A 22,624-nucleotide genomic window follows, 5' to 3' on the forward strand; every position below is an offset into this window, starting at 1 on the left:
CCGGCATCTTCTTTTTCCTTTGGACTGAATTGTAATCATCCATTGTCAACAGACCCTGTCTTCTGCCTGCAAGGAATTTTTTTAAGGATGGCCATATGGCCATTTTTTTATACATCAGGGTTCGAAATACCAATTATAACAACATAAATCTCATGTGGTAAAAGGTCAATAAAATTTTGTATTCCAAAAGACTCAACACTCCATTCAAATAAAAAATTAGAAAAGCATGGTTAATTTTAATTTTAAAAGAAGTACAAACTTAATGGTACCTATTCAACAATTTTTACTTCGGGCGAGGCACTTAATAATCATATTTAATATAACTAAAAAAATAACAAAAATTTTATTTATTCAAATAAGATCACAATATTTTACTCAGATTAATAAAAAGTATACATTGTTATAAATTTTTTTTAGTAAATATAAATACCTGGCAGAATACAAACATAAAAAAAGGCTATTTTTTTTTTCTGGAACAGGTAAATAAATTTTCTCTGGATATTATTACAATAATTTTCATAGAGTGCAATTATAGAGGGACTTTGGGGTTTACAAACTCTTCTAACTCGCCGCCTATGTTTTGCAAACACTGCGAGAAAAACAAGTCGCCACGTCCTCCTCGTCGCTTGCGAGGGCAGTTGGTGAGCCTCGCTTTCAGCACGGCGGCCTCCGTGTTGAGGAACCTGCTCGGCAGGCTGAGGTTGGCGAGCCTGAACACCTCCAGGGAGCACAGCATGCAGCTCCCGTCCTCAAAATTCAACTTCGTCTCTTGGTTTTCCATCTCAAGTTGCAGCGCCTCCTTTTCCATTTCTACCCCCCCTCCAGAATGGCTCTCACCGGGAACTACTTTCCGCATGCATTGCTCCGCGTCTTTCATTTCCTTGCTGGCAATGGAGCTGCAAGCAGCCTCTTGCGATGGGTTCGAGCTGCTACTGCGACTACTTGGCACTAACTGGTCCACCAGACGCTTACACTCCCAAGGACTTTTTCTGCAAGCTCACATCAATACTTCTTATGCTTTGGGAAACTCGTCGTCATATCAGTGAAGTGTATGGAGAAATCATTTATGACCAAATGGGTCAGAGTTCTTTTAAAGACTGCCGCACAAATGTTCATTATGAACGAAGTGGGCGACCTTCTGTCATTACTGAAAGTTGAATCTAAAGTGAAGGAGAAAAGACATGTTCAACAGTCTAATAATGAGTCAGGTTAAAACGGCCATGCTGTAGTGGTTGTTAAATAAGGCGGCAGACTTCCAAGGTTTGGATTTAAAGCAGGTTGTATAAATGATAAGTGCCTTAATATTGGTGAAAATTATATATAAAAGTAGATTGAAGTACAGGCTTTCATGTAAAAATAAATTAAGATAAGTCTACTCTTTTTTTTATTCAAAATGGTACTTACTTAAAAAAACATGCCTTATACACAGAGTTTTCCCAAAGTGCAAGTTTAATTATGAAACAAAATATATTTCAACTAAAACTTTACTCAGTCCAATGATTTTCTGCTCTTCATCATCCAAAATTCAAGAAATGTCATTTTATTGTGTAGTTTATAACAAAATGTATGGGCTAACTGAATTGTAGAATTTAATTGTATTTTATTATATCCTTTATGATTGACAGATTCAAGCTCATACTTAAAAAGATATATTATAATTTTGGTTGCTAGTAAACATGCTGTAGGCATTTACGTTACACATGGTTTAATTTAACAAATAAGCTTGTACAACGATTAAAATGACCCTATCGCATTGAAAATAGTAGTAAGACAAATTTTTATTGTATAATATACTGAAATGGTAGAAAAAATTTCAGAAATAAACAGAATTTTCAAACATAAAACCAGTAACACTGAATTTCAATTGTAACACAAAAATTGAGGTAAAAAAGGGGGGGTTGTCTATAAAGTCGGTTTACGGACGATAATTTTACGTGATGTACATAAGAAAACATTGATGAAAAATTGCATACTTTTTAATTTTCAAATATTATTTATAATTTTTGCAAATTTAATTTAAATAATTTGTTTAAATATAATAACGAACAATTAGTTATAGAAATAAACTGAAATCAAATCAATGTCAATAAATTGTTAATTTGAAATGACGAAATTGGACAAATAAATCAAATTTTTAAAATTGCTGCTTTTAAAATGCCCGTCTTAACCTGTTTGATATTATAGATGATTTTCTTGTACGGTGGTTGGCCGGTTCTTGCACGCTCGGCTCAGGCGGAACGTGACAATGAGTCATGCTTTTCCGTGCATGCAGCCGGCATTCATCGATTTATAAGACGTTATCACGTCAAACAAATTAAAATGCCTGCACTCTCTTAGCAGTCCCATGCTTCTGTGCCTTAATAATCGCAATAATTATCAAGGTAAAAACAAATACTGTAGAAGACAAATAGGAAACTCAAGTCCATTAACATGGGTGAGACACAAGAGAGATAACTACAGTGATCTAGCAGTGTGAGCTGTAAGCATACGCCTAAAATTCAAATTTGTGTATGTTTTAATAGGTGACTTAGGGACAGTTTTTCTTTCTTTAAATTCTGAAAATAATGCTATTATGTATCTTTAATATTACGTACTTGAAAGTACTGAAAAAATGTATTCTCACTACAAAATTTTCAGTAATATTCTTGATAAAAAAAATTGACTTGATTTTAATTATTTTATATCTACCTATGTAACTGATGGATAAGGGCACCCCAGCTTTTGACAATGGAATACATTATTAAGAATAAATATGCAAGTAATTTCCTAGAGCAAGGGTTCTTTTGTAAAAACATAAATAGTACTGTTGAGCACTTCCACTTCATAACATGCTTCTACCCATTGCCACCTCTATGGACTGTCAGTTGGAATATGCAAAGTTTACACTTCACCAAATATTGTAGTAGAAGCCTTAAAGAATGCAAATTATTGTAGACAAAATTCCACACACTTCTAAAGCATATGTTTATAACCCATTTACAAATTAAATAGCAATTAAAGTGAAATAAAAATTCAAAATTCTCATATTAACATTGTTTACAACGCTAGGTACAGCTCATGCCGCTAGGATCGTTGAGCATCACTTCTCTCTAGGAGAGAGACTTTCCTATATTAAGCCACAACAATATTTGGTAAAACATAGGTGCGGAAGTAGAAAAAAAAACTATTGTATAAAATGAGATCATGCAATACTTTATTTCAACTGTAAATAATTTTGGCATGATACACACCATCAATTCATAGATACAAATATAGCACAACAAAAAAAAAATTTCATTTTATGGGATAACACGAACACACAACATAAAATGTCATTTATTTTCAGAGATCTCGTACACAAGTCAAGACAATCAGCCAACAAGTTTGAACATTTAGAAACGGCGACCGGCGGTAACATAAGTTTCTGTGGTTTGAAGCAACCGGCAAATGTGAACACAACAAACAGCAACAAGCATAACCCACGTCCTCACCGACTCCTGCTCGACACAAGGCAAAGCTCAACAAGGCACTAACTATCGGGTTCCGTGCACTGCACGAGACACTTCGGTCAGTGCGAAACCCTCGCATCCACCTGTGCAAACAACTTTTGCACAATACACAACACTTTCGCATGATATGTCAATGTTCATGTAAAATGAATTACGCTCCAACTACAAGTATCTTTGGCTTTGTTATAAACAGTTAACATTTCCTTAAACTACACAACGTAAGATCTCAACTAGCTCTGCGTAGCTACATTCTTGAACGTTATAGCTAGTGGGTGTGTCTTTTTCGCCCAAAAATCTGACCACCCATTAGACTGCAATAAGGTATGCCAGCGTTGGCGATTGCGTCCTCGTGATTGGCGGTCGCCTTGCCCTATTTGGGCGGGCCATTCAGGACACGTTTGCTTACGCAATGGATGGCTATGATTTTTTTTTATGTTGCCAGTGGACATGTACCAGAAATAACCCCAGCCAACCACGAAACATGGACAAAGCTACAAAATTTTAACATACGGCTGGTCTGGAAATCTTTTTTGCGAAAAATACATGGCCTTAGTTATAGCTCACAAATACTGTTACACGGGACAAAAAAATTCAGATTCAAATGACATGCCTACGTAAAGACAATAGCTCAAAAATTATACATTATAAACTGACATTTGCATACCCACAAAATGCTTAAATGTTCCAAATATTCCAGTGTTTTTGCTGCCCAAAATCAAGCATTTAATTTTGTGCCTTGGATTCAATTTACAATTGAACTGACTCAACTTATGAACTAGAACACAAAAATTTACTTGCAGCTGTAGCTGTTGAAATGACTATTTGAAGTACTGTACACCCAGACCAAAATTGCTTTGTGCAAAAAGGTGGGCTATGAAAAGCCCATGCTACATTCGTGATGGTATGCAAGCAAAAAATGACTTGCTTCATTTTTACAGAACATGGCTGTCTTGAAAATATTTCAGTTGAAAATATATATATTTTTTTAAGTTTACATTTATTTTAGCTTATCATAATGACGCCGACCGCCAATGCTCCTCTGTCGCATAGACCGCTATGCCTCATCAACGTCTCGCAAAAGCGTGTGCACCGAACGCGCCCGTGCGCGCAGCTAAGTGCAGTTCGTGCGACGAGGCGAACGCCATACAACGAGTGCTACCCCGGCGCAAGGATCCGGCCGGGTGTGGCATATCCTTCCGCCGCACTACAACAAATTGTTATAATTATGTTTTTCCACAGGATTTTATTAAACATTATTTTTTATTAATTAATAATTAAGTCTTTGCAAAATCATGTTTCAATGTGCGATTTGTCCCGAACCTGGCCGGTTCAGTTTCCCGCGAAATTCACACGTTTCCGCGGGAGGGCTGGCGGGGGAGGGGGGTCGTGCGCGGCGACACCTGCAGTGTCCTTCGAGAGCTCAACCAGGCCGGCAGCCTGCGCGCAACGCGGAACCTTCAACCTTTACATTCACCGACATGTAGTTTTCCATAGTGTAATTTCTTTTCAACCTTTTGTACAGTTCCGCGGTCGGCCTAAATTTACCATGAGGTACTTAACTTAATTCAATCAGTGCTCCGAGATGAGTGTTTTACGTCATACGTAAGTACTGTGGGGAGAGTATGTGTTTTTACGTCGGCGCTTCACGCCCAACCTAGCCTACAGGCTACTTAGTTTTGGCCCGCACGGGGCAGCCAGCAGGCAACACGTGCCATCCAACTTAATAACGATTCAGTCCCTGGGACACACCTAGTCACCACGTAGAGTCGCCGGAGACACGGGCCTACGTGTTGCTAGCCCAGTTTATCCAGAGCTAGGTATTAGTGTAGTGTATTGTGCTTCAAAATATCGTGTGCCATGTCAGTGTCTTTTGTAACTTTCGCGTCACGTATACGAGTCTGCCCCTCACGCGCATAAGAATCGTGAGCCGCCACTGAGGAAGTGAGCTGCGCGTGTGACTAGTTGCGTCGGGCAAACCGTTACGGCCAGAACGGGCAGCACCATGTATTGGGCTGTGCTGTATTAAATTCACCAACTATCTGAAGAGGTTTTGTGTTATTATTCAGGCGTCCCGAGTGGCCTCAACAGCTCGGGGGGCCCTACTGCGTTGACCCCTACCTCTAGCCACAAGGCCGAACCTTCCCTGAGAACACGAACCTAACAAAATCCCGTCTATATAATCGGAGGTAGCGGGGACGGCGTCAAATTGGCGCCCAACGTGGGGCTTTCATTTTCTAAAAATTAATTTCCAAATTTTGTTTCAAATTTTTCAAATTTTTTTCTCAAATTTTTCAAATTTTATACTTCAAATTAGTGTACCAGTAAGGGCTCGCGTAGGAAGTCGGGAATCGCGCGGAAACCGACGCGACGCGCAGACAGCCAAAGGAGCGGGCACCTGGCGATAGGCGCGCGTCAAGTTACACGCCAGACGCGCATCAAGTTACGCGCCAGGCGAGATAACGGCTGTGGGAGCGGAAGTCCGCGCGCCTCGCACACGGATCAGGTGGCGCAGCTGCTACGCGCCGAACATGAGCATGAACATGAGCCGTGACAGAACGGTAAGCATAGACATGGAAGGGGTATGCCACGCATGCCTTCTGCCAGGGTTGCCAACATCTCATGCCGCGGCAGGGATTTTCGCCACCTGTACCTGCGACACGGAGTTCGGAGGGCAGGAGCACGAAGACCCCGTAAAATTCCTACAGCGATACCGGGACAGGCTGGCTCGATATGCGGTCCCCACGTACGCACCAGCGCGCCCCGTCTGGACGGACGGGCGCGGCACACACAGCCCGTCAGCGGCCCGCACCGGGTCGTCGGCGAGCCGCATCGTACACCAGGTGGCCCCGGCGACACCGGCAGCACCTGCGGTACCCACGTACGCACCAGCACGCCCCGTCAGGACGGACGGGCGCCGCTCACCCGTCTCGTCAGCGGCCCGCCCCGGGTCGTCGGCGAGCCGCACCGTACACCAGGTGGCCCCGGCGACACCGGCAGCACCTGTGGTACCCACGTACGCACCAGCACGCCCCGTCAGGACGGACGGGCGCGGCTCACCCGACTCGTCAGCGGCCTGCACCGGGTCGTCGGCGAGCCGCACCGGACACCAGGTGGCCCCGGCGACACCGGCAGCACCTGCGGTGTCCGCTGACACACCGGCACGCCCCGTCAGGACGGACGGGCGCGGCGCACCCGACTCGTCAGCGGCCTGCACCGGGTCGTCGGCGAGCCGCACCGGACACCAGGTGGCCCCGGCGACACCGGCAGCACCTGCGGTGTCCGCTGACACACCGGCACGCCCCGTCAGGACGGACGGGCGCGGCGCACCCGACTCGTCAGCGGCCTGCACCGGGTCGTCGGCGAGCCGCACCGGACACCAGGTGGCCCCGGCGACACCGGCAGCACCTGCGGTGTCCGCTGACACACCGGCACGCCCCGTCAGGACGGACGGGCGCGGCGCACCCGACTCGTCAGCGGCCTGCACCGGGTCGTCGGCGAGCCGCACCGGACACCAGGTGGCCCCGGCGACACCGGCAGCACCTGCGGTGTCCGCTGACACACCGGCACGCCCCGTCAGGACGGACGGGCGCGGTGCACCCGACTCGTCAGCGGCCTGCACCGGGTCGTCGGCGAGCCGCACCGGACACCAGGTGGCCCCGGCGACACCGGCAGCACCTGCGGTGTCCGCTGACACACCGGCACGCCCCGTCAGGACGGACGGGGGCGGCGCACCCGACTCGTCAGCGGCCTGCACCGGGTCGTCGGCGAGCCGCACCGGACACCAGGTGGCCCCGGCGACACCGGCAGCACCTGTGGTACCCACGTACGCACCAGCACGCCCCGTCAGGACGGACGGGCGCGGCTCACCCGACTCGTCAGCGGCCTGCACCGGGTCGTCGGCGAGCCGTACCGTACACCAGGTGGCCCCGGCGACACCGGCAGCACCTGCGGTACCCACGTACGCACCAGCACGCCCCGTCAGGACGGACGGGCGCGGTGCACCCGACTCGTCAGCGGCCTGCACCGGGTCGTCGGCGAGCCGCACCGGACACCAGGTGGCCCCGGCGACACCGGCAGCACCTGCGGTGTCCGCTGACACACCGGCACGCCCCGTCAGGACGGACGGGCGCGGCGCACCCGACTCGTCAGCGGCCTGCACCGGGTCGTCGGCGAGCCGCACCGGACACCAGGTGGCCCCGGCGACACCGGCAGCACCTGCGGTGTCCGCTGACACACCGGCACGCCCCGTCAGGACGGACGGGCGCGGCGCACCCGACTCGTCAGCGGCCTGCACCGGGTCGTCGGCGAGCCGCACCGGACACCAGGTGACCCCGGCGACACCGGCAGCACCTGCGGACCGCCTGACGGCAGCGGCAGCGCCCCGGGAGCAGTGTGGTGAGTCGTTCCAATTAGGGCAGTTGGGACCTGGGGCGGGGCATTTACTCCGGATTCCCGTCAGGATGGATGGACAGCCGGTGCATGCTCTTGTCGACACGGCCGCCAGCCACACGTATGTGTCGGCTCAATGCTCGAGCGTACGGGACATGGACTCAGGGGCGGAGGAGGTACAGTTAGCGACGCAGGGGGCGACAGCGCGTATTGTCGGCCGCTCGAACATCACCCTCTCCATCAGGGACCATGTTAGTCACACAACAGCACTAGTAGTAGAGGGACTACGGGAGACGCTGATCCTAGGTCTGCCTTGGCTGGCGCAGGAGGACGCCACTGTGGAAGTCAGGGAGGGGAGGTTGCACGTTGGCCACCACGAGCGGCGCACAGTTTACAGCCTGGGCTATCGGCCACCCGCCGAGCAGGGGACACCCATCACGCTCGCGGACTTGAGAAACGGTGTGCCCGCTGCCCATGTAGAGCTCATAAACAATGTCTTGTCTCAACAGCCACAGGTGTTTGCGGCCACAGATATGCTCCGCCGTACCACAACCACGGAACACACCATCCCCACCCGACCTCACCAACCCCAGTTCGTAAAACCATACGGGTTCGGACCCACTGAAAGGCACGTCATCCAGACCCAGATCACGGAAATGTTACGCGATGGAGTCATCGAACCCAGTAAGTCGCCATACAACTGCCAGATTGTCATGGCGAACAAGAAAGATGGCTCCATGCGTTTTTGTGTGAATTTCAAACCAGTCAATTCAGTAACCATACCCGCCCCACCACCGCTCATCAACATAACAGACGCTTTGGCAGGGCTGGGCGACGCCCGCATCTTCACGTCCCTGGACCTCAAGTCCGGGTACTGGCAGGTGCCGGTACGTCCAGAACACCGCCCGAAGACCGCGTTCACTGCCCCTGACGGCCGGCGTTTCCAGTTCTGTGCCATGCCGTTCGGGCTGATGGACGCCCCCGCGACCTTCCAGGCCATGATGGTGCGTGTGTTAGACGGGTACGCGGGCGAGTTCGCCGCCGCGTACCTGGATGACGTCATCATCTGGTCACGGTCGTGGGAGGACCACGCCCGGCACCTCGGCCTGGTCCTTGAGCGGCTGGCCAGACACGGCCTCACGTGTGCCCCCCAGAAATGCCATGTGGGCGCGGCTGAACTGGAGTACCTAGGGCACATGGTGGACGCGGAGGGTTGCCGCCCTCTGCCAAAGCACCTGAACCTTATTGAGTCCAAACCCGCCCCTCGAACCCGCAAGCAGCTGCAGAAGTTGATGGGCCTTCTCAACTGGCTGCGCTCGTTCATTCCGCATTTTGCCAGCGTCACCGCCCCGATGACGGACTTGCTGTCACCCAAGCTCCGGTTTCAGTGGACCAGCGAAGCGGACGCCGCCCTGGATGCGGTGAAACGGCAGTTCCGCGAGTGCCACCAGCTCGCCCGTCTGCAGCCTGACCTTCCCCTGTTCCTTCAGACAGACGCCAGTCAGGAGGGGATGGGGGCCGTCCTATACCAGGTGGGGGACAAAGGCGTGCGCCGGGTGGTGGAGTACGCCAGCGCCAAGTTCGGCCAGCCCGAACGGCGGTACCATGTGAACGAGCAGGAGTGCATGGCCGTCGTTTGGGCTATGCGCCGCTACCGCCACCACCTGGAGGGCCGCCGGTTCACGCTGCGGACGGACAGCCAGTGTCTCCGCTGGCTGGACTCCGCCCAGGGCCGCAAGTCGAAGTTCACGAGGTGGGCGTTGATGCTCCAGAACTTCGACTTCGCGGTCGAGCACGTCCCTGGACGGGACAACCAGTTCGCCGACGAGTTGTCGCGCCATCCCGACCCACACAACACGTTTCAGGATGACCAGGACTGGGAGGGGCTGTTGCCGCCAGGGGGAGTCGCGCCGCCGGTCACTCCAGGGGAGGCGCCCGCAACTTTATTCCACATCCCAAGGGCCCCCGATCATCCCGCCGTCTTGCCTGTGGAGACCCTGAGCGGATTAGTGGAATTCGTGAAACAGGCCCAGCGGACAGACGACCCCACACAGGCCGAGGTGCGGTCATGTGGGGAGCAGGTTCACCCCTACCACAGGTGCGTGGACGGGGTGTTGGAGACCCGGGTACCAGGGGACATGGACGCCTGGCGCCTTCATGTGCCGCTCGGTGCCCGCGAGCAGGTCATGGGCTTCCACCACACGCACGAGCTGGCGGGACACCCAGGTGCGCACCAAACCCAGTTAGACATCCGTAAGACCTTCCATTGGCCGGGGGTGACGCGGGACGTACGGGACCTGGTGCGGCGCTGCCAGCAGTGCCAGCAGAGGAAGACGAGGCTGTCTGATGGGGTGGAGCAGCAGCGCCCCCGACGGCCCCGCGACCCGTTTCACACCCTGGCCCTGGACATAATGGGGCCCTACCCGCGGACCACCCGGGGAAGGAGGTTCTTGGTCGTCATCACAGACATTTTCACCCGGTGGGTCGAGACCTTCCCGGTGTCCAGCGTGCGCGCCGGAACCATAGCCGCCCTGCTGGACCACGAGATATTCCCGCGGTATGGTTTCGCGCGCGTGCTGTTGACGGACAACGGCTGTCAGTTCAGCGGGAGGCGCTGGAGAGCTGACTGTCGCCGTTGGGGTCTCGACCACCACACCACCCCCATTTACCATCCCCAGGCCAACCCCACTGAGAGGCGGAACCAGGAGGTCAAGGCGCAGCTGCGGCTGAGGTTGGGGGACGACCACTCCAAATGGGACGTCCACCTGCCGAAGCTGTTGTATTGCCTCCGGCGCCGCACCAACGCTGTCACCGGTCATTCCCCTGCCGAGCTTCTGTACGGGAAGAACTTGGCTTTGCCCGGGGAAAGCAGGGTGGCCGATGTTGCCATGGGCACGGTGGCGTGCCCCAATCATGAGGAGGGGAGGGAGCACGCCAGACAACGGCAGGCCCAATTCCTGGCGGCCCACACGCCCATGACTAGTCACCCCCCACCCCCCATCCAGCCAGGTCAGCTGGTATATGTCAGGCAGCACCACTTGTCGTCCGGGGCGCGTAACTTTTGTGCGGGGTTGGCGCCCCGATGGTCGGAGCCGCGGGAGGTCCTGTGGAGGACGGGCCCCTCATCCTATGCGGTCCGGACGCCAAGGGGGCGGCCCGCTAAAGTGCACCGGGACGACCTGCGCGTAGTCGCGCACGGGGTCAGAGTTGGCCCAACGACCCCCTCTTCACCATCCCCCACACTCCAGGAAGCTACAGATACGCCGCGGGAAGGAGCAGCACCTGAACCCACCACCCGGGGGGACATGCACACGGGAGACACAGACGTGGGTAGCCCCGATCAGGCACATGAGTGCAACCAACCCGACCTCCGGGACACCCCGAGCAGGTCCCCGGTGCCGCTGGCCACAGTTCCGCACGTCCCCGAGGAGGTGGGGAATCCGTTGGTCTGGTTTCCTGACGAGGAGGGGGAGGAGGTCTGTGAGGAGGAGGACGACGAGCCACTGTGGCCGCTGGACCTCAGCCTGGCGGACGCCACGTTCCGGGTATCCGTGGACGAGCCCGAGGAGGGGGAGGAGGAGCCGGACAGTAGGGATAGGCGCCCCACCCGCAGACGTCGGGCTCCGGTCAGGACGTGCTGCGCGGACGACAGCGAGCCGGTAGAGTTCGCTCCTGTCCCCGCCGTGGAGGCGAGCTGCCCGACCACCCAACCGGACACGAGGGAACCTACCACACTCTGCACAGTGGAGACCCCTACCAGCACAGTCCCCACCACACGACCACAGAGGGCCCGCCGACCCCCGGCCTACCTGGTGGATTACGAGTGGTCCAGGTCCCCGTCGAGCTACTCCACCCGGGCGCGGCCCGTAAGGGGCGATCCAGGTGTGCCAACACTCGTGGCCGGACCCCTATCATTCCCCCCGCCCACGTCATCCATTCCACCACCCTGCCACACCCCGACCACACTGACCCCCCCACCCACTTGTCACCATATTGAGCTAGAAGAGGCGCACGTCGCTGCCCAGTCCCAGGGGGGGAAAGGACACGGGTCAGGGCGTAACCCCTTATCATTCATTGAGTGGGAGAGGTATTCAGGGCAGAATGTTTACATCACAACACACCACCACTCCGCCGCGTAGTGTAGGGCTCGCAGTGCGGCGAACGTCAGTGAAGTGCTCAGCGTGTGAAGCGAGGCGTTGATGCACATAGCGGTCTCAGAGAAGGGGGGGCATTTGACGCCGACCGCCAATGCTCCTCTGTCGCATAGACCGCTATGCCTCATCAACGTCTCGCAAAAGCGTGTGCACCGAACGCGCCCGTGCGCGCAGCTAAGTGCAGTTCGTGCGACGAGGCGAACGCCATACAACGAGTGCTACCCCGGCGCAAGGATCCGGCCGGGTGTGGCATATCCTTCCGCCGCACTACAACAAATTGTTATAATTATGTTTTTCCACAGGATTTTATTAAACATTATTTTTTATTAATTAATAATTAAGTCTTTGCAAAATCATGTTTCAATGTGCGATTTGTCCCGAACCTGGCCGGTTCAGTTTCCCGCGAAATTCACACGTTTCCGCGGGAGGGCTGGCGGGGGAGGGGGGTCGTGCGCGGCGACACCTGCAGTGTCCTTCGAGAGCTCAACCAGGCCGGCAGCCTGCGCGCAACGCGGAACCTTCAACCTTTGCATTCACCGACATGTAGTTTTCCATAGTGTAATTTCTTTTCAACCTTTTGTACAGTTCCGCGGTCGGCCTAAATTTACCATGAGGTACTTAACTTAATTCAATCAGTGCTCCGAGATGAGTGTTTTACGTCATACGTAAGTACTGTGGGGAGAGTATGTGTTTTTACGTCGGCGCTTCACGCCCAACCTAGCCTACAGGCTACTTAGTTTTGGCCCGCACGGGGCAGCCAGCAGGCAACACGTGCCATCCAACTTAATAACGATTCAGTCCCTGGGACACACCTAGTCACCACGTAGAGTCGCCGGAGACACGGGCCTACGTGTTGCTAGCCCAGTTTATCCAGAGCTAGGTATTAGTGTAGTGTATTGTGCTTCAAAATATCGTGTGCCATGTCAGTGTCTTTTGTAACTTTCGCGTCACGTATACGAGTCTGCCCCTCACGCGCATAAGAATCGTGAGCCGCCACTGAGGAAGTGAGCTGCGCGTGTGACTAGTCGCGTCGGGCAAACCGTTACGGCCAGAACGGGCAGCACCATGTATTGGGCTGTGCTGTATTAAATTCACCAACTATCTGAAGAGGTTTTGTGTTATTATTCAGGCGTCCCGAGTGGCCTCAACAGCTCGGGGGGCCCTACTGCGTTGACCCCTACCTCTAGCCACAAGGCCGAACCTTCCCTGAGAACACGAACCTAACAAAATCCCGTCTATATAATCGGAGGTAGCGGGGACGGCGTCAATAAGATGTTATCAACAAAAACTAAACCGTGAGCATTATATTTTGCTGTTTTATTTTTCAAGTATTATGATGATTTATAGCCCAACAAATTGTTTGCAAATAAATACTTATTAAAAATATTTATATATATCATAACTCAAATACAAAATAACAAAACAATAATAATATACTCTAGCACCATTTATATACACACATATTGTAGGAATGCTGTATTCATATTTTTTTTAAATTTTAATACATGCAAATGCAATGCAAAACTTATTTAAAATTACATTGTAAAACTTAGAACATTGCTTTTTTGTAGGCTACATGAAAAAACTCATGATATTACACAATTTTTCAGCCGACAATATGACAACCTGTCCCGATTTCACTGAATTACTGTTCACTCAATAGTAGATGAGAGTAATTCACATGTTGCTTGCATAATATCACATGCTTAATGGGAATTAGGCCTCTCCATCTTGCAATTTCAAATATTTTGATACCGCTTGAAATAAAGCTTATGTACTAATTTTTTTTGGTTTTGACATGGCATAGGAGTTAGCTTTGGTTACTTGTTGAAGACAACACTTTTGAACTGGTGTGACCATCGTGATAGTTGTGGTCGCCCGCGTGAAATAATACGTTATTTCCTCAGACTTTTACAGACTAGAGCCTGTTAGTAAATATGTGGTTGCAAGAAGATATAGAAGGTCTGGGAGATATTATTTATGCCTTGACATGCCAAAAATTGGGATAAAAGTTACAAAATTAGAACTATATAGTGAAAAGATGAAAAAAAAAATCCAAGATGGCGGGGCCTAATCCCCCTTAAAATTCCAATAAATCTTTACCTATCTAGTGTTTTATTCTAACAGAATAGCAAAGAAGTTATTCGTAACTTTCACTACAAATAATGGAATAACTCTGACTCTTAAATCTAACATTATTTAAAAGTTTTGAAAATAATTTGGTTTCAACTTTGGTGTTAAACTTCATCTTAACAGCGCAACATACCACAGGAATATCTCAAGTAGGTATTACGGCACTTAATCACGACCGTTGCTGTAATATTAAACTGGAACAATTACCATCCCACCATCCCACAGCTAATCTCTTATAGTATGTATAGTTTAATTTCCCTGCATTACAATTTACATAGTCAAACAGCAGAATTGCAACAAATCAAAGATCCATTAAAATTTTCAGAACTAACAATGACAAATCCTCATTTCCAGTGGTGTAGCATTACTTGAAATAGTGATGCCCTTAAATGAATTATTTAATAAAATAAATATCTATGGATTCTTCTTGCTCTAGGAAAAATTTAAGAATAAGAGTCTTGATGGTCAAGCAGATTATGCATGTTATAAACGAGCTTACGGCTAGAACGGTTGTTTGGTCATCCTTGGACTGCCGCTAGTACCAGCCAGTCGTAAGTTCATGTAATACAATTAAGCCCCACTCCAGTATCAGCAAAGCAAGTTCAGCGATACCCTTTTATGTCCACCCCCACCCTTTAAAACTTTTTCTGCACCACTGCCAGAAAAAAAATTGGGAAAAATTACATGCAATAATGTTTACTACGAGAGTTCAGCTATAAATTATTCACCAAAATAGAATGCCATGAGTTTTCAATATTATGTTGTTACTTGCTGCTACGAAACCATCCAGTTAAATTCATTGAAATTATTGTATTTTAATACAGATAAACTTATTCCAACAACTATTATTTTTAAGACACAAAGTACGACTTGCATAGAGATCATTTTATAGATAAATATCAGCAATGTTTATATTTAAATAGAAAAATAAACCCTTCATACAAGTAGTGTAATTGAAGTTTTTTGAAATGATATGGATTTATTATTACTCGTTAGAGCAGAAATATTTTTGTTTGTACATTTTTTTTTCCTAAATTCAACAAAAAATCTGATAATCTGTGATTGCAGTTGGAATTTGTGTAGAGCAGTATGTGTTTCAATTTTTAACCCCGCAATATTTGTGCAAGTAGGGGGGACACTTTTTTTTACAAAGCTTGCATCACTTGCAATTTGAAAATACGAGTTTTGAAATATTTTTAGCAGAAAAAAAAAACTTGGCATTACTGATTCTTATAACGATACGCCACTGCTTAATAATTAATCACAATTGAGGTGTTGACAATGAAAAGGAGGTAAGAGCCATTAATGCTTCTTTTTTTTCTCAGGAAATGAAAAACCAATTGAGGAGTATAAATACACACATGGAGAATAAATGAATATTGATGTGTAGGTTCCCCCTGAAGGCAGGGTCTGCATGGATGGACAGTATGGAATGGGACTGACATTTGTAGGATCTGGCTGCCGTGCCAGATGGATAGACCAGCCATTCCGGACACACAGGTAGAATGGTGGTAAACATTTATTATATTATCAGTATTTAAAAACTATATGAATATTAACACTACCACTGACTTATTTTGTTTTCTATTATGATAAAATTGGTTCATGTCCACTTTCACGTCTTCAGCAGTCATGTCTTCTTCTTTTCATAGGGGAAATGGCAATGTGGTGAAATATGGCACTTACCTCCTTCACAATGTCAGTGCCTCAATTAGTTTAAACACCTGTACATTATCTCTAACAGTTTACAACAAATACTTATATGTATTTCAGTACACAAAGCTTTTATAAATTATACATTTATGAATTCAATTCATCAAAGTGGAATCAAGTCCTACTCTTCACTTCCCTTCCAAGACTGTGTACAATGAATGTGCCTTCAGTGTCAAGAACCATTAATTTATTTTGCTTCATTTACACTTCTATGCATTCAAATATTTTTTCCCCCCCTGGTCCCTTGAAACGTGAAAAACATAGATGCAAATGTAATTAAATTTCTAACCTCGCAATATTTGTGCAAGTAAGAGACAGAATTTTTTTTTTTACAAAGTTTTATGTTTGGCGCATTTAGTATATACCGTTACTAACTATGAACCTATTTCATTACAATGTGGTCAACTAAAACAAGTTTTGTGATTACATACTCCTTATTTTCACTGCTGAGTTGAAAATTTTTTTGTTATCAAACCCAGCACTTTTGATATTATGACACACAAAATTGCATGATTGGAAGACATAATTGACAAAAATGAAATAAAATCACATTTCTTAACCCAGGAAACTGCTGTAAAGTATATAAAATTGTAACAAATGACTTGACACTTGAATCCAAAGTAGTATGTGTGAATATTCAAATATCAAAATGAATAGTTTATTATTAATATTTGATTCAATTTCGAATATACTAACACTTCGAAAGAAAAAAAACGAATATTCAGTCATTTACGAATACGACTGGGCGTGATCTCTAAAGTCTGGAAAAATTTTGGGATCACAAATGATTTTATCGTCAGACAGGGACATAATCCTGTGGAAATTTTGGTGGAATTCTTTTTCTACATCTGGACAAGTAAATTTTAAGAAGACTAATATGTATAGTAAAGCCAGATTTAACACAGTGATTCAGACCCATTACTAACACACACGTTGTCAGCTTAAGTTTTTCTATGGAGACAAGAGTCCGACAGGTCATTAAAAAAAAGATTAGAACTGACAGCATACTGACAAGAATAAATACGTGTCAGTAAAAATCAAAACACTGAGCCGGGTGATATAAGTTGACAGTTTTCAGGTCAGAGGGTAGAAACACGGCATGCCAGATCTGTGAATAGTTTCGTTCCAAACGAGGCGGAAAAGAGATAAAACTTGTACAGATCACGTGGAAAACATCTGGTCGCATACTCACAGCAAAGACTTCTAAAGCCTAACATCCTACAACATTTTTCTGTGCGTATGATACGCAGTGAACAACCGGATACGGGCCCACACACACACACACTCCTAGCGCAGTGACAGCTCAGGAAATTATCTTGTCACACACAGCACACACAAAAAAAAAAAAAAGAGGTCACAAGGGGGAAAAAAACTTTGCCTCTTCTACCCAAGCATACTTAAACTGAGCAGAATAAATAAGAGTTTAAAAAAACTAAAAAACACGTTTTTATAGAAAATCCAACTAAAATATAAAAAATAAATTTTAATAAATTTAATTTAAAAATAGTGTAAAATAAAAAAAAATGTATTTTATTTTTAAAAAAAAAAAAAAGTGGGGTGCATGGTGTCAATAGTTATAATTATTTTACTGACAGTAAGGATTATGATTTTGATAATATATTAGAAAGCACCCCACGCTTTTTTTTTAAAAATAAAATACTTTTTTTTTATTTTACCCTATTTTTAAATTAAATTTACTAAAATTTATTTTCTATATTTAAGTTGGATATTCTATAAAAGCGTGTTTTTTAGTTTTTTTAAACTCTTATTTATTTTTTACTTTTTAGTTTTGTTTATTTATAAAAGCGTGTTTTTTTAATTTTTTTAAACTGTTATTTGTTCTAATCTACTATTAATTCCGTGATAACTATAAGTAACTGTAATTATTTTCCAAATTCTTAATGTGTACAGCTGTATTGATAGTCAAATCTCGATTTTAGAAGCCATTCAAAAATTTTAACGTTATCAATATATACAGTGAGACTTAATGGTATAAGGTTATTGACGAACAAGTGATATCGACCAGTCTTAAATACTTTTTTTTTGCAGATCCTACTTTGATTACCATGTAAAATAATTATTTATATTTTCCTTTCAAAATTTGAATATTTCAACAAAATTTTACCTACAGTAATTGTAGCGGACCTAACCTAACAGTGTAAAACTTTTTTAATGGAATTCTAATTCTTACTACAGTAGAACTCCAATTATCCGAATTAATGGGGACCGGGACCCATTCGGATAATCAAATATTCGGATAATCGGATTTTTTTAAAAAAAATTGCCATTGGAGAGAATAAAAGCTACGTTTTGATATTGCACTATTTTTTTATTGAATTAAATGAAAGAAACATGAAATTTTCACATGTTTTAAATATAAATAAAATGTACTTATGTACAAGTTTAGAAATAAAAATCATTGTTTTTTAAACATCTCCGTCAATGTAAGCTGTTTTGCGGTCTTCAACCGTTTTCGGGCAGCCAGGTCACGCATTCGCTTGACGGTGAGCAGTTGCAAGTGGTCACACTCGGGCTGACGCTCCATCCACTTCAAAGCAGTCTCGAGGCCGGCAAATGCTTCACTAGCTGATGGTCCAGCGTCTACTTCAACATCAGCAGAAAGTTCTTCTTCCACTTCCACTTCAACATCTTCTCTCACACTTACAACAATTTCATCGTCATTGAGAATTTGAAAACCAGGGTCAGACGTGTCACAAGCCATCCACTCTCCTACATCTTCAGCACTTACTTCTGTACAACCAGGAATTTTTACAATCATTTTTCTTATTTCCTCTAGTGACAACGCATCTTTATCATCATCATCCTCTCCATATTCTTGTTTCTCATTTTCTTCAGATTCTTTTTTTTTGTTCTTCTCAGACGGTAGGCCTTTCAGTTTATTCCACGCACGTCTTAGCGTCAGTGCCGTAACCAAACTCCAAGCTTCCGCTACCATGTAACAGCAGTCCTTTAAATTTATTTTGCTATGATTTGCCAAAACCAATTCTTCATCTTCAGCACCTTCGATCAGCAGTTTTCTCAGCAGTTGCCTTCTGTAATGGCGCTTCATTGTTTCAATAACAGACTGGTCCATGGGTTGCAGCAAACTTGTAACATTGGGAGGCAAAAACGTCGTTTTAAACTGCCCATTCTCTCTTTCCAACAGTTCTGCTGTAGGATGAGTGGGTGCGTTATCAACAATTAAAAGCACCTTACTGCCTTCTTTTCCCACCGATTTTTGGTGCTTTTTCACTTCAGGAATAAACACTTCATCATACCATTCGGTAAACAAAGCTGCAGTCATCCAGGCCTTGGGTTGACTTTTGTAGAAGAGTGGAAGTTTTTTTACGTTTTTAAATGCTCTTGGATTTCTTGATTTTCCTATCAAAAGAAGTGGCAGTTTATGATTTCCAGTGGAGTTGGCACAGTTAAGCACTGTAACACGTTCTTTACTGACCTTATGTCCAGGGGCACTAGATTCCCTTTTAGAAGCCAAAGTGGTTTTTGGTAATGCTTTCCAAACAAGGCCAGTTTCATCGGCATTATAAACAAACTCCGGATCATAGGATTCTGATGCAGTTTTAAATTTTTCAATAAAATTTTCAGCAGCTGCAGAGTCTGCTGAAAGCTTCTCACCAGCCAAATCTAACTCGCGTACACCATGCCTGAATTTAAAATTCCTTAGCCAGCCGTTACTAGCCTTAAAATATGAATAACCAAGCTTTTCTGCTAAGATTTTGGCTTTTTCACAAAGGATTGGACCTGAAATCGGATTTCCCATAGAACGTTGCTGCAAAAACCATTTAAACACGGCATCTTCCAAATTTTTGTTGGTTGCTGTCTTCATTGTTTTCCTGGAGGAACTTCCATCTTCATTTTCAAGCACCGAAACAAAGTTTAAAAGTGTTGACTTACTGTTTTTAATGTCAGAAATTGTTGCTTGTCCAACACCATAAATCTCAGACAACTTCTTACCCGTTACACCTTTATCGAGTTGCTCTATAATTTTCAGTTTGTCCGCTAACGATAGCACAACACGTTTTCTTTTCGAAGCCATGGTATAAAAACAATACAGTACATACGTATTGTACACGCACAAACAAAAGTAAGCCGTAGCGAAAGAGTAGCGTCCTCGAGCAAGGTCAATAGCACACTGGCTAATCAAAACAAACAATGACAGGTGCGCCGTGACTGCAATGCGCCGGAACTTGTCTTCACTTGCCGTTGTGCCTACACACGCGGGGGGAAGTCAGTGTAGGCACAACGGCAAGTTAAGACAAGTCAAGTCAAGACTTGTTTGTGATTCGGATAATCGGCGATTCGGATAGTCGGAGTTCGGATAATTGGAGTTCTACTGTATTTGAATTTGTTATTCATATTCTAGAATTAGGTATTTGCGTTTGATTTGAACTAAAAAACTGATATTCGCACAGACCTAATCCAAAGCTAACAACAATTTAAAAAAAAATAATTTTACTAATCCATAGTAGTTTTCCATTGCAGTACAGATTAGATTATTAAGTACATATTCAAAAGTCCTAAACAATATGAGTATATGTAATCTCTATTTGAACATTCTGAATCAAGGTTATGTCAAGTTATATATTTGTTTAAAAATTAAAATTGATACACGTACCTGCAGATGGAGAGTCAATAAATCTGTCAAAATTGACTGTACATACTTGCATGAAATGGAGTATACAAACTATAAATAGCCAAAAAAAAAATCAGCTAGCACTTGTAGAGTGACCATTATTACCATTATAATCACATAGTCCAAAAAAAACTGTCTCTTGCAACATAAATTAGTTATACAAATACACATGTTCAAAAAATTTTTGAGAAGCACTGAGACTCGAAAACCATAGAAATTCAGTTCAAAGGTATTATTTCTGCAACCCAAAAATTTGCAGACTTTCTCTCTAAAAATTAAATATTATTTTCCCAAACCATGTATTATCTCTTACATGTAGCTCATGTGTTGTTATTATTATTAAATAATAATGATGATAATAATTTGCATGCATGATGAAGCAAAATGATAATAATATGAATTTTTCCCATAATTATAAACATTCACTCACATATAAGTATCATCAACACCATAATAAAACACTACTCAGAAACCCTTACAGTAAGTACATTCATTTTTAGCAAAATATTTCACAAAGTCCCAGCCTACACACTTGCACTACTTGTGAGTTACAATACATTTTGTTTGTGCAGCAAGTGCTTACATTTATGATGTAATAAATAATTTTTATTTCAAAGGAAATATTAATTCAATGCTACAAACTACCAATCTCACTAAGAGCTCATACAACATCTGTAAACATGACGATTTTATTGCTATAATTAAAGCAGATGTTTTTTGGAAATATGCAAATTATGTCTAAGAATTCAATTACACTATTTACACAAGTCAGTGCTATTGAACCTGACTTTTTTTTTTCTAAAAGAAGACATATTTCTATAAGTAGAAAATGTACAAAATGGAAGAAATTATTAATTTTTGAGATTTCTCTACTAGTAGTGAATTTTTTAAATGTATAAAATACTACCCTAAGCATAATTAATAGTGTAATTTATATCTGCTTGTATTATGGCCTCTACAAATTCCACAATGGAACATTCTTAACAAATTTTAGAACATTGTGTGACAAATATTAGAGAGAAAAAAAAACTCATCTTAAGAAGATAAATTTTTTAAACACTCTTTTTTAAATTAAAATTTGTAAACAGAAGAAAAATATTAAAAATTCTTAATTTTTTGAAGACATACAATTCAAACCTGTCTATGCCATGTATTAAAGTTTCTTTCCCCCATCCCCACCAGCACAACAAACCTTAATTACGTATTGTTAAAAATGAATCTAATACTTGCAAGAATTATTTTTTTTCTAAATAAGAATAAGGAAAAAAAAACCATAAAAATTTTCCATACTTAGTTGAGATGAGATCAATGAATTCATGAAAGACATTTTATGGGTTGTTAAGGGTGTAATCGAATGGAAAAATTATTTTTCTTTAGTTACAAACGTAACACAAAAATTAATTAATTTGATAAAAAAAAAAAAGGAAAAACAGTAAAGTTATGCATACCTACATACAAAAATCTCATTCTAGAACACTCACTAGAAAATAGTTTTGAACAAAAAATGTCAGAAATTGGTATCTAAATTTAAAAAAACCAGCATACAAAGTTTTTATGACACCAAAGGACTAAAATTACGCTTCTAAAATAATAACACAAACAATCTGTAAGCATACTTGAGAAATTCTGTGTAAATGATGTGAAGTTAAGCCTAACCTAACAATATGCACAACCTTTTGTACGAACCTAAGCTAGCTGGTTCGAATAAAGAAAACAGGATATATAAAAAAAGTGCTTTTATATTTAAAACAAAATAAATATAATTTAAGTCTAGATTTCTTTAATAAAACATTAAGTTTAATGTAAAATTCTTGATATCTCCTGGATAACCTGAACATTATCATTTAGTAAAATTTTCACCCCATACATTTTCACCCCAAGAAAGCAAGTTCAGATTTCTTTCTGTGTGTGAGTTCCTACAAGAAAGCCTTGCTGAATTAGCGATTAAGATGAATTATCGAATGTCAACGTGGTTTTAAGAGTAAAAAGTGTGAAAATGTGACATGTAACCCGCTAGAAAACAGGACACACGCTCCTGGAATGAAAGCTGACAGTAACAGTAAACTCTTGAGTGAATTTAGAACACGGCAGCA

At 44.6% G+C, this 22,624-nt stretch overlaps 1 protein-coding gene across 1 annotated transcript; it reads right to left on the reverse strand.

The window, feature by feature from the left end:
• Window positions 1-18,293: 18,293 nt before the first annotated feature.
• Window positions 18,294-18,971, reverse strand: LOC134537260 (jerky protein homolog-like). The gene has a single exon (XM_063377531.1). The coding sequence runs from the start codon at window positions 18,969-18,971 to the stop codon at window positions 18,294-18,296; it is 678 nt and encodes a 225-aa protein (XP_063233601.1).
• Between the last annotated feature and the right edge of the window lie 3,653 nt (window positions 18,972-22,624).

Source organism: Bacillus rossius, chromosome 12 (genome assembly GCF_032445375.1).
Source record: "Bacillus rossius redtenbacheri isolate Brsri chromosome 12, Brsri_v3, whole genome shotgun sequence".
Taxonomy (NCBI): domain Eukaryota; kingdom Metazoa; phylum Arthropoda; class Insecta; order Phasmatodea; family Bacillidae; genus Bacillus; species Bacillus rossius.

Excerpts from the sequence above, each read along its gene's own strand:
- LOC134537260 (XM_063377531.1), bottom strand. The coding sequence starts at position 18,971 with ATGGACCAGTCTGTTATTGAAACAATGAAGCGCCATTACAGAAGGCAA.